This window comes from Prionailurus bengalensis, chromosome D4 (genome assembly GCF_016509475.1).
Source record: "Prionailurus bengalensis isolate Pbe53 chromosome D4, Fcat_Pben_1.1_paternal_pri, whole genome shotgun sequence".
In the NCBI taxonomy this organism is placed as follows: domain Eukaryota; kingdom Metazoa; phylum Chordata; class Mammalia; order Carnivora; family Felidae; genus Prionailurus; species Prionailurus bengalensis.
Window position 1 is genome coordinate 72,187,045 of NC_057359.1, and position 13,895 is coordinate 72,200,939.

At 35.8% G+C, this 13,895-nt stretch overlaps 1 protein-coding gene across 1 annotated transcript in view; it reads right to left on the reverse strand.

The window, feature by feature from the left end:
* The window catches only part of SHOC1 (shortage in chiasmata 1), an 83,586-nt gene that overhangs the window by 34,033 nt on the left and 35,658 nt on the right, over nt 1-13,895 (reverse strand). The window contains 5 exon segments of the mRNA XM_043566687.1: nt 1,217-1,393; nt 4,209-4,337; nt 6,027-6,443; nt 10,512-10,754; nt 11,489-11,574. Coding sequence (XP_043422622.1) covers nt 1,217-1,393; nt 4,209-4,337; nt 6,027-6,443; nt 10,512-10,754; nt 11,489-11,574 — 1,052 coding nt within the window.

The window sequence follows — 13,895 nt, forward strand, 5'->3', positions numbered from 1 at the left end:
TAGTGCTATGTCTTCAAGTTAACTAATCTTTTCTTCTGCAATATTTAATCTGCCATTAATCCCATCTAGTGCATTTTTTCATCTCATGCATTGTAGTTTCATTTCTGGAAGCTTGATCTGTGTCCTTTATATGTCCCTAACTTACTGAACATATGGGACACAGTTATAAAAAGTTTTAGTGTCCTTCTCTAATAATACTAACATCTTTGTCAGTACTGAGTTTGCTTCGATTGATTATTCTCATTATGGGTTGTGTTTTCCTGTCTCTTGTTATGCCTGATAATCTTTGATTGGATGTCAGACACTGTGAATTCTATCTTGTTGGGTGCCCCATGAATTATGAGTTTTTCTAGCCTGGCTGGTGGTAGCAGGCATTATTCCCTGCCCTGTGTGAATGCAGGATGCTATTCCCTCTAATCCCATCAGATGGTTTCCTTCCCCAACCTCAAGTGGTTTCCTCATATACACTCTTTGATCAGTACTCTGCCGAATACTCTGTGTGAAGCTCTCTGTTCTCTAATATTCTATCCTTTGACCTCTAGCCAAGAGGCTAGATGGCCTTGGTCTCCCTGGACACTCAGTTCTGTTTCCTCAGTGCAGACTGTCCACTTGACTCTGCCCCGGTACCTCTCCCTGTGCTATGGCCTGGCAACTCTTTCAAGGCAGTAAGCTAGGGCAATGGTAGGGCTCACCTTGTTTCCCATCTCTCACGAATCACTGTGCTTCACTGCCTGATGTGTAGGGTCTTAAAAACTGGTTTCATGTATTTCATCTTTGTTTTTGGTTTTTTTTTCCTCCTTGAAGGAGGGTAAATCCAATCCCTGTTTCTCCATTTTGTCCAGAAGCAAAAGTTAAGGAGTGACTTTACTTAATCTATTTTTTTACCTCGCCCCCATCCCACTTTTGGGAGGGAATTAGGTGGTTCAGATGTTAACAATAATAGGGTTAATTTGGTTTGGGGGCAATAGGAAACTGTCAAGTAATATATGTCAATTAGGAGTATCACTGAGAAGCAAAGCCAGATGATATTCATTACCTATTTCTCCTCACTTAGCTGATCCTCCAATATTGGTTTATGGTTGTCATATGCTGAATTACAGTTATGCCTTCATCCATGACTAATTACTATACCTTCTATATTCAATTTTTACTCATTTGATACAATAATCCATAACTTTATATCCTTTTAAATAGTATGATTTTTATTTGTACTCACCTTGCTGAATAGCATCACTTATTACTTTTTCTTGTTCCTTTAAGAGGAATCTTGTTTCATCAAAAATGACAGTGGCAAATGTCCAATTAGCAGCAGGGAGAGTACAGAGGCATACAAGTTTTTTTAAGATAGGAGTAGCTGCTGCTTCTAGGAGACAGAATGCTTGGCACTGGCTATCTGTGAAAATAAAAGCATTAAAGATAGTGTTTTATAAGGATGGTATGCTTGCTCTTTTTGACAAACCAATTAAACATGTCACTTCTTGGAAAACTGAACTCCATCCTAATTCTTTTCTGAGTAAAGATCAAGAGATTATACAGAGGCTCATTTTAGAATATTTATTCTAAATAAACTAATAACAACAAAACCAAAAACCCTCTGTAGAATTAGTATAATTTTATGACTATCCTGCTTATTAGAAAATATTTATTCTTTAACTAATTTGGCATGGCAAGTATGAAGAGCCATATAAAGAGAACCACATAATTTTTTTTCTTCTCCCCCCACTGAAATTAGCTTACAACCTTAAGCCAAACAAATTTATAACAATGACAAATTGTTTCTAGTTTACACTAGAATGTCAATAAAGATTTGCATTACCATCTAAAGGTTGTAAATAAAACTGAAGAGAATGAAAAGATATTAAAAAACAGTGTCATATTTTCTTATTGATGTTAATAATGAGCATATTCTTGTTTTTGCTCTGAATTTTTAAAATTTATTTTTCATTTATTCTGAGAGACAGAGACAGAGTGAGCGAGGGAGGGGCAGAGAGAGAGAGGGAGACACAAAATCTGAAGCAGGCTCCAGGCTCTGAGCTGTCAGCACAAACATGGGCTTGAATTCATGAAACCATGAGATCATGACCATAGGACTGACACACCACATGCACCGGCGGGTAAGACTTCCAGAGGACTCGGTCACACCAGGAAGGCAGGTTGTATTTCATCCCTGTGGCTTTCTGCTTAGTGTAGGCGTATTAGTCCCGAGTCAGTCTTTCAAAATGGTAGGTGGGCACGAACGTGATTTCTTCCTCCTCAAAGTGTAAGAAGACCTTCTGCTCCTTCCTCTCCATCACCAGCTGGTCATGGGACAGAAGGTCTGCGTACTGCTGCTGCTTGATCTTCTGGACAATGGTTTCTGCCTCCCAGGTGGGAAGGTCCACACAGTAGTTCAGATCACCAAGCCAGAAGAGGTGGGTAAAGTGGTGAGTGGTGTTAAAAGGACTCAGTTTCTTGTCTCCCAGAGCAGAAGCCAGAGAATGTTCATATAGTTTTGGTTTTGCCTGAGTTTCTTTTCACTTCCAGAAGTCAAATGGCTGTTAACAAAGCCCTAGGAGGTTCTGTTGAACATAAATGACACCCCCACGGCTCCCTTGTTTCTCAGCGTGTTGGCGATGCCTGTCTTCACATTGTTGGTGCAGATGTGACTGATGTGGTTCTCATGCTCCGGCTTGGCCAGCACTACGATTTGGATATTCCAGAGGGTGTGGATGGCAACTGTTTTAAAAGTCATGCTGGTGATTTCTTGCAGGGAGTGTCTGAGTATCTCCAGCCACTCCTTCTCTCCCAGGGGGTCTTCCTGGGTGCTGATCACATAGATGTCATGAGGGATGTAATCGGCAGAGTCATCCTGAGTCTTTCCCTGCCCCTTGGAGAGAAACCAGAACATGATCTTCTTGGGGGGGGGGTGTTACCCATGTTCCAGGTGCTGATGAAGATGGTGATCATGTCTGGCTCTGCTTGCTCCAAGTACTTATTCTTCATCTGATGGAGAAGCTGGCAGAAACCTCTCTTTTTGGAATCAGCAAAAACATATTCCTTCCACAAGGTCTTATCCTTCTCAGTTTCCACCAAAATCACCAACTTGTTCAGAAACGTCTGAGACTTGATGAGCTGCAGGATCTTATTGTGGCTGTAGAACTTGTCCTCAGAACCATCCTTGAACTTCTTAATTATCAGTTTCCCAGACTCAACATCAACTTTGAGCTACAGCTTCTGAGGAATCCCCAGGGATTCTGACTTTACCTCAAAGGTGACAGGAAGGATGAGGGAACGTTGATGGGGAGACTTGGTGCCTTCATGCAGCAAGGCCTTGACCTTGTCTTCAATGGAGGTCAAGATACTCGTCAGTTGGCTAACCTTGGCCACCATGTTGATTGGATTGGCCTCACCAGGCACCTGAGGCCATGGAGGGAGGCCAGGGGAGAGCTGCTGGTCAAACAGCCTCTGCAGAGACTCCAGGGAGGGGAGAGTCTGGGTGACTTTGCTGGGAGCAGGAGACTGAGCATGATATTCTTAAGCAGGCTGTTCTTTAGGAGTCGAAGAATATTCTTCTCAGAAGAAGCAAACATTTTAATCAGTATTGTTTAATCATTTAAACAATAGCTTTAAAAAAATTTTTTTTAAGCGTTTATTTATTTTTGAGAGAGAGAGAGAAAGAGAGGTATGCACAAGCATGGGAGGGGCAGAGGATAAGGGAGACAGAATCTGAAGCAGGCTCCAGGCTCTGAGCTGTCAGGACAGAGCCCAGTGCAGGGCTAAAACCCACGGATTGCAAGATCATGACCTGATCCAAAGTTGGATGCTTAACCAACTGAGCCACCCAGGTGCCCCAACGGTGGTAGCTTTTTTAACATCATGCTGACAATGGGTAAAAGAATAGAGGGAGTAAGCAACATCAGTTCATTTTTCCAGACTGGGCAGAACGGTGTGAGCAGCTGTAGTCTGCTGTTGTCTGATGAATATAGAGAAGCAGGAGTTTAAATGAAGGGAGAAATAACACTGAGTGGACTGGAGTAGGGCAATGGAAAGGGGCAGAGGCAGTGAATGGGGGTGTTCCAGGCCCAGGAATAACTTGAAAGTAGGAATGGCATGATGAAACATCTGAAACAAGTGAAGAAAATAACATGGAAAATCAGGTATGTCCTAGATACTCAGAAAAGGCTTCAAGTTCACTTAATTTGAATGCACTTTAAAAGCATACAGCATACCTGATGCTTGAATTTCAATGACCTTGTCTACTTTCCTTTCCTGACTTATTTTCTCTATGACTTTATTAGTACAAACAATGGGACTTTCTTCTTGAAGAGTCAAGGAATGTTCTTCTTTATCTTGAAATTCTAATAAAAAATATTAATTTGCATTATTCAGGGAAACTTAATGTCACTTTACTTAAAATGCTTTGATATAATATGATCATAATTGTTAAAGTTCTTCCTTGAAATATGTCAGTATTAAAGTGAACAACTATTCAGGTCAATGGACGTAACGACAGTGCTGGGTAGGAAGCTGAATGACCATAACAGAAAGAATCTTGGCATCAAATCACTGTTTCAGTGTCAATTCTGACACTAGCTTCAGTGTCCTCATATGTAAAATACAGATAAATATACCTATTGTGAATACTGTTATAAGGAATAAATACCAAGTACAGTTCCTGACACCTAAAAGGCACATACAGCTCAACTTCATTTCTCTGTGACTTTCCATATACCCTTCCTTCTGCTATTAATTCTTTCCTATGCCCCAAGCCCTCCCTATCTCCAACCTTTTTTAATTAGGTCAATTCTTACCACTCACCCTTTAGGTCTCAGGCATTTTCTCTGAGCCTATAAGCTTCTCAAGGTCAGCAACAGTATCATATTTATCTCTAATATGTAATTTAGTGCCTGGCATACAGTTCAGTTGTCTTCCTTCTTTTCTAAGTAGTGTGGAGGATTACAAAATATATATAACTAATTATTTATAGTTACTTATTTTAACTAGATAGCAAAGTTATCTATTAATAATATGATTACCAGATAATTTTAGAAACATAATACCACCTTGAAACATTTTAAAATATGAACTTTAAATATATGGTGAAAACAATGGAATAAAATATCCTAAACTAGATTATGTTATTATTTTCAAGTATATTTTTCATTAACTATAAATAATTGGAATAGTTATGATTAAATCATACTAATTACTAGAGTTTTTGAGGGGGCCTAATAAGTTGTAACATTCTTTGTTGCCCCTGAATTAATTATAAAATAAGGGAAGAAGTAAAATATATATACCAAAACACTACCTTTATTACTAACAAAGGCTAAGTTGGAAAAAGGAGCTTAGTTTGAGAATCAAATGGGCTGGCTGTGGACAGCAGAATTCCACATTAACAATATATAAGATGGTAAGACCTAAGTATGCTGTGACTCTCACGCATATATATTCTTGTACTTAATTCTTCTGAGTAACTTATGTCAAACATATTCTAGAATACCTATTTTTCCTTTTTTACCGGAAGTGAAATGATATGACACATACTACATTTGATATGCTTTTAAGCAGTGAATGTAAAACAGTTACAACTCAGACAGAAACTCTTTGTTAAAGTTAAAAAGAGTAATAAGCAATCAAATGGGCAAAATGTTCTCAAGTACACATTATAAGTTATAATACTGAGAACTGTCAGCTAAAAGAGAAAAAAACAATGGCAGAACAATCAACAAAAGTTAGAAATACCATGAATCTGTATGGCCAAGTTGTAGGAATCAAGTTTTACAAATAGTGACTTTTTTACAAGTTCAAATGCACTTTTAAATTTTTTGGAAAATACGTATCTACATCTATGTCTAAATACATATACAAATATCCACATCGATCTCCATACTCAATGAGTATCATGAATGAAAGATGTTTTCTTTGGCTTTGAAAAATAATATATTCTATTTGAAAGAGCTTTATTTCCTTACCTTCTGTAGTAAATTATATATTTAGTCCTTAAAGCTATCATATTTATGTCAAACTATTACTAAGTTACCCACCATCATTTTCTTTACTGCCCGTGAGTTCAGTCTTTGAGGTGCAAGTTCTATGTTTATTTCGCAGTACAATAAAGTCATTCAAAAGGTCCAAATCATTCTTCCATTTTCTACCCTGTTTAAAAGATGATTTTTCAATTTTTGGAGAGGAAGATGATTCAATAGATGGTACTGTGCAGTTAAGTTCCAAGTAATCTTCATTTTCTTTATTTTGGCTTATTCTATAAACTAATTCTAGATCATTCTTTGGTTTTTCTTCTTTTGTTGGTCTTTTAACAGATATATAGTCATCAGAAAAACACAGGTCTGGTATTTCTTTTGCCAGAGATGAAATCTTTTGTGGGAGCAATAAACGATCATTTGTAGATTTCTCATTAATAAGTGCAATAGGTGAGGAACAACTTTTATATTCTAGCCATGCTGAAAACAGAAAATAAAAATATCCAAATTACATCCATGAATAAATGGGTGCTCTGCTAGGGTATTAGGATAACTTTTATTTATAGGTTCTTATTAATATAATTTGATCCTTAAAAATACTTTGTTTATTGCTTTGAAAATCAATTTTGACCTGAATAAAATAAATTTTTTAAAAGGGCAAAATTTCTGCACCTTTTTTCTTACTACTGGAGTTAGGTTACCAGGTAAAGAATTCCAGAAAAGTCCTATTGCCAATAGGCTTAGAATTAAGTCTAAAGGTCAAAAACTTAGGTATCAAGCAATTGACAGATCAGAAGAATATACTTATAATACATATACTTGAAAAGAACTGTATCCAATATATATAAAAAACTCTCCTAGTTTAATATTTAAAAAGCAAAGCCAATTTAAAATTTGATAAAATATTTGAACAATACTTCATATAAGATATGTACATGCTACAACATGGATGAATCTTGAAAACATACTAAATGAAAGAAGCCAGTCACAAAAGACCACATATTGTATGATTCCATTTATATGAAACATCCAGAATAGGCAATCTATACAGGCAGAGAATAGATTAGTGGTTCCACAGCTGTAGAAAATGGGGAGTGGGGCGCCTGGGTGGTACAGTCGGTTGAGCGTCCGACTTCAGCCAGGTCACGATCTCGCGGTCCGGGAGTTCGAGCCCCGCGTCAGGCTCTGGGCTGATGGCTCAGAGCCTGGAGCCTGTTTCCAATTCTGTGTCTCCCTCTCTCTCTGCCCCTCCCCCGTTCATGCTCTGTCTCTCTCTGTCCCAAAAATAAATAAACGTTGAAAAAAAAAAAAAGAAAGAAAATGGGGAGTGACTGCTAATGGGTACAAGATTTCTTTTGAGCGATGACAAAAATGTTCTAAAATTGATCGTGGTGATGATTACACAATTTTGTGACTATACTAAAAACCACTGTATGGTGTACTTTAGAGTTGTATGGCATTTGAATTATATTTCAGTAAAGCTATAATATATTTTTTAATGTTTACTTACTTATTTTGAAAGAGAGAGAGAGAGCGAGCGAGTGAGCAGGGGAGGTGCAGAGAGAGGGAGAGAGAGAGAATCCCAAGCAGGGTTTGCATTGTCAGCAGAGTCCAATGCAGGGATCGAACCCATGAACCACGAGATCATGACCTGAGCCAAAACCAAGAGTTGAATACCCAACTGACTGAGCCACCTAGAAGCCCCTATAATATATTTTTTAAAGCAAGATATACAAATGATCAATGACCATGTTAACTGATGTTCATCATCATTAGTCATCAGGAAAATACAAATTAAAAGCACAATGAGATACTACAACACACCCATTAGAATGGCTGAAATTAAAGACTGTCAATACCAACTGTTGGCAAGGATATAGAATAACTAGAACTCTCACACATTGCTAATGTGAATGCACAATCTTGCAAACACGGTGGAAAACAATTTACTAGTTTCTTATGAAGTTAAATATACACCTACCATAAGACCCAGTAATTGTACTCATAGGTATTCATTCAAGAGAAATGATAACATATATTCACAAAAAGACTTCAATAAGAAGATTCATAGAAGTTTTATTCCTAACTTTCCCTATAAAAACCTGGGAAATAAATCGAGGAGAGTGGATAAACAAACTGGGGTACATCCATATGAAAAATTCTTCAGTAACAAGAAGTGAATAGCAATACACACAGCATTGTAAATGAATCTCAAAAATGTTATGCTGAGTGGAAGAAGCCAAACACAAGGGAGTTACTATATGATTCCATAAATGAAATTCTAGAATACAGAAAACTAATACATAGTGACAGAAGGTAGACCAGTGGTTACCTGGGGTCAGGGGTGAAGGTTAGAAGAAGAGAGGGGTGGGAACTACAGAATGCAAAGGAGCACGGGGAACTTTTTGGGTGATAGAAATAGTCTATATCTTCATTGTGGTGGTAGTTTCATTGGTATGCACATTTGTCAAAATCCATAAGACTGTACAGTTAGAATGGGTACATTTTATTATATGTATATTATATCTTGTAAAATTTATTTGCAAAAAAGCTTAAATGCCTATAGGCCCAGATAAATGAGGTATGTTACTGAGGGAAGTATATGCTTAAATCATAATCTTTTTTTAGTGTTTAAATGTTTGAAATTTTTTTAAATGTTTACTCATTTTTGAGAGAGAGAGAGAGAGAGAGCAAGCAGGGGCAGGGCAGAGAGAGAGGGAGACACAGAATCTGAAGCAGGCTCCAGGCTCTGAGCTGTCAGCACACAGCCGGATATGAGTCTGGAATCCACAAACCGCAAGATCATGACCTGAGCCAAAGTTGGCCACTTAAATGACTGAGCCACCCAGGAGCCCCTAAATCATAATCTTTAGGATGTTAAATTTTGAACTCTTTTCTTCCAAAATGTAGAACTTTTTTCTTGCAATAATTATTTTTGTTTTTGTTTTTATTAGAGATACTGGTATCAGAAACATTTTACTTTCCTCTTAATTACACTAAATGTAAGATAAAAGTGCAAAAGTAATGCTAAATGCCAATTAACACCTGGCCTCAATTTATGAGTGCTGGGAACTGTGGCAAATTGGAGGTGGGTGAGCTGCTATAGGCCTGTCTAAAGTGATGAGCTGCTATTGGCTCCAGGCAGTTGTTGCCATATAAGAATAAGGGTCTGGTCTTTGAAATTTTAAAGACAATCTCAAAATACATGTCATTTATGTGTAACCCTCCAAATTGTAAATGTTGGTAACTAAATAAAATACCAGGACCTGAGTGCTACCAGTTTGCAACCTCTGAGATATTTTCTAGAGATATCCTGGTATGTTTAGTAGGCAAATATGAACTGTTTATCATTTCACTTTTCTGAATATTTTCCTCTACTATTTAACCAGCCCTATCCTGACAACTTGGTAATGAGTTCTTGATACTATTACTGCTTTTTAGACTTCAGAATTAAACTATCATCATAATTCTATTGGATATCAAGGTGAATCATATGTTTTATTTTAACCTCAAAATAGTTACATATCATAATAAAGACTTTACTAGTCTTATAGATTTAATACATTATTCTGGAAATTTGAAGACCCCATAAAATCTTCCTCTCCTTTTTCTTTGTCTAGCAATCTGACTTAATCTCTTTTAAAATTATTCTTCCACCCTGAGTAATCATCTAGGCCTTAGGATAGACTGGTGTGCATTTCTTTAACATAGTCTATCTATCCTCCCTTCTACCAAAGCCCTCTGTCTTCTGTCTTTGAAACATCTCTTTGCTGATAACAATTCTTGCCCCAATTCCTATCTCCTTAGAGCAGTCTCCTAATATACACAATTTCTAAAATTCACTTTTAAATATATTATTTACTCTATAATAAACTAAAAGTGAGCTTTACCAACTTCTTTAAGATCTAAATTTAGTAACTATTGCACAAAGATTTAAAAATAATTCATAAATACTTCAAAAAAGTATAATTCAGACTAAGAATACTCCATTTACTATAGTGGCACATATAGCAACCAAAATACTTGAAAGATAGGTACTTACAAGACATTTTTTGCTGTCTTAAATTGTATAATTGTATAAGTAACTTAAAATGTTGAGTAAACTCTTTGGTAACAAAGGAAGCTTATATATTGTTGAACACAGGTTACTACATATTATTGAATACCCAGAGTTCCCCTGTCAGATCAAAAAATAACAGTGCTGGTTTGTGTCTAAGCTGATGTAGACAAACATTGAGCTGGCAATTAATCACTTATAAAAAGAAACAAAGTCACTTTAATTGAAAATGGCTAGAAATTTAAAAACTGAGACTACAGAATTTTAGGACAGTAAATGATTTTAGGATGAGCTAGTCAAACTTCATTTTTTTTCAAGGAAGAAAGTGGGGCTTTGTGAAGCTCAAAGTTATAAATTCTGGCAGAGCCAGAACTAATACTGAATGCTGGAATTTTAGTTATATCTTCCCAATCACCTAATGGAAAGCCAGTATCAAACATTTTCTCATTCTGAATAATTCATACAAGTGATATTTACTATTATGTACTTACACTCAAATTGAAGTATTTTTGTAGGCAAAAATATCTCCATTTTAGTATCATCAGCAGATAGATCATCATGACACAAATATGTATTCAGATGTTCCAAAGTTTCTGTCTCCATTAGATTTAGTCCTTCTTTTTCCCACCACTCTGGGTTTACAGGATCAACTACAAGGCTTTCTTCTTCAATAGAAAATATCTTTTTCAAATCTGTAACTGAATATTGACTATTGGGCTCTTCAGCTCTTGGCACTTACAAAACAATAACAAACCAAACAACAAAAAGAGACAGTCCACAGAGAAAAAGAGATGAAAAACACAATAAATAGAACCACACTGAAAATTGCTTATGAAATAGATTTTCACACATTGGGGAAAAAAGTGAAAATTGAAGTTATAGCTAGTATTTTGTCTTCAAGATGCTAATATTTGTAATACTCTAGCAGTTGAAGTTACATAAGGGATGTTTTTCAATCTATGGAAATATCATGAAGTTAAAATTATTCTAATATTTAGTAGGAGATAGAACCATTATTTTGACCATTTTAGTAATTACTAAATTAATATATTTAATAAAATTTTGAAGAATTAAATTAATTTTGAAGAATTTAATTAATTAAATTAAATTTGAGATTCTAATTTATTATAATGAACCTAAACAAGAAGATATATTTGATCAGATTTCATGATGGGTATCATCTTATATATTGTGGCACAGAGATTTCTCCCTCATTACTTTAAACTAAATAGTGCAAATCATAATGTAGGGAGGAATCAAAGTAGCACAACTACTTAATATTATTATCTGCATTATAAGCATCTACCCAAAATTAAAATGAAAAATTTCAAAACCTTAATTTAGAACTGTGATTTTTATAATGACAGTAACAATAATAAAGAAATAACAAAACTGACAATACATTTCTACTGATTATACGGTTTCACCTTTACTTTTCGTTTAGCATTCAAAGTCAATTAATCTTTACCTGTAAGCAAAAATGGTTTCAAAGAGCTTTCTAACTGCCACACCATATGGTATTTGGTAGCCGATTCTTCAGCAGTAAGCAAACTACTGAAAAAGAAGAGTTAAAGCTTAATACATTGATAATATTGAGGCTTTTTGCATAAGAAAAGTTTAAGAAAGTTCTTTTTCTAAGTATTTTTTACATTCGAAAGCAGTGAAAAATTAACTCTGTAAGTGTGTAAAGCTAAGTAGAGAGTTCCATAAGCCAAATTTCAAATACTTGGTTTTCCTCCCCCTGGGAAGGTGTGGCAGTGTGTTACCTGAATTGCTCCTGCTTGCCTATAACTTACTCCTTCCTCTAGCTCCCTCAGTGGAACACTTCCAACTATGAAGTGTGCCATCACCAACCTTATAAACCACCCCAAATAAAAATACAATTTAGGTAAAATTACTGTGTTTTCCATACAAAACAGTAGCTTTAACACAAGTTTTTACAAAATGGGCTTGTCCCCAAGTCCATTTTAAACAAATTCTGGAGCCTCTGCTGGCTGAGAGTCAGAATTACGAAATGAAAGAACAGTTCTGTCTTTTCTACCTTCTCAGGAAGGTAAAAGTTTAGTCCTAAAGTTTAGTTCAGGTCCTTCATTCTTGGTGTGTGTGTGAGTGAATGATTTATGTCTGTTTGCATGTTACAGGGTGCTAAGAGGAGAAAGGAAGAAATATGCATGACAATTAGTGTATATCACAGTTTATCAGTAGCTATGAAGTTACTAGCCTTGATAGGGAAGATACCATTAATCCATAAACCCCTTAATCTATGGCTGCAAATCTCTTACTCCAAGGCAAAGATTGATGGTATTCTGTTTCTCTGTTCATACAAAACATATGTGAGTATGCTAATTATAAGTATTGCTAGTTGACAGTCCTGTGCAGTAGAAAGCTAGGTTTTATGTCCAAGCTATCCAATTTACCCACATAATCCAAAAATTTAGCATGTGGTGGCAAAATGTGAGATTCTAGGTAATTCTCGAACCTTACCAAGATCTCTTTGAAAACCAGACACCTCAGATTATTGGCAATTAATTTAAAATTTTTTAATGTTTATTTATTTTTGAGAGAGAGAGAGAATGAGTGGAGGAGGGACAGAGAGAGGGAGACAGAATCCGAAGCAGGCTTCGGGCTCTGGGCTCTGGGCTATCAGCACAGAGCCCAATCGATGCAGGGCTCAAACTCACAAACCATGAGATCATGACCCGAGCTGAAGTTGAACGCTTAACCAACTGAGCCAAGTAAAGTAAAGCAATTACTTTAAAGCAAAAGGAAAGCAAGTTAAGTCCATCAGGAGACCATAATATAAACAAATATTCTCACTCTTAATGGAACTTTCTGAAGACATGTCTGCATTTGATATATTGTTTGGTCATATATAAAAATATGTTCACAATTCAGTAATCAGTGTGGAAATAAAGTCTGATGCTACACAGACTTTTCTTTCTAGCTCCATAAAATCTAGCATAGAAGGGCGCTTGGATGGCTAGTTGGATAAGTGTCCAACTTTGGCTCAGGTTCATGATCTTGCGGTTTGTGGGTTCAAGCCCCACATCGGACTCTGTGCTGACAGCTCGGAACCTGGATCCTGCTTCGGATTCTGTGTGTGTATCTCTCTCTCTCTGGCCCTCTCCCGCTCGTACTCTCTACCTCTCAAAAATAAATAAACATTGAAAAAAATTTTTTAAAAATCTAGCATAGAGCTTGACATGTGGTAATCACTCAAAATATTTATTAACTGGGCTTATTTCCGCAAAAATGTGTTCTGAAATAAAAGTAATTGGGGACATAAAAGCAAGTTAAGAGCACAATAACATTACATATTATTTTTTACTTCTGTTGTTTTTTTAATTTTAACTTTTTTCTTTGTTTTTAGATTCACAGTTGAGGTATAAATCTCTTTTGAATATAGGAATTTTAAGATTTTTATATTCATAAACCAAATGAAAGTGATTTATCTCTTGCTAATGAATGTAGCAGTGGTGAGACAACTTCTTTAAGTTGTTTCAAATGGCCCTAGAAACTTTAGGCTATTTATTTATTTATTTATTTATTTATTTATTTATTTAAAGGAAGAAGTGGTAAAACTTTATTTGCAAGATGTCATGATCTTATATGTTGAAAATCCTGAAGAGTCCACTATAAAACTATTACAACTAATAAATGAGTTCTGCAGGATGGCAGGTATAGTACATGAGCAATATACTAAAACCACTTGTATTTTTATATACTTGCAATGAACAATCTGACAATGAAATTTAGAAAACTATTTAACCTACAATACAACAAAATAGGAGTAAATTTAACAAAAGAATTGTAAAACTTATATTTTGTAAACTACAAAAAATTATTGAATGTCCAGAATAGACAAGTCTGTAGAG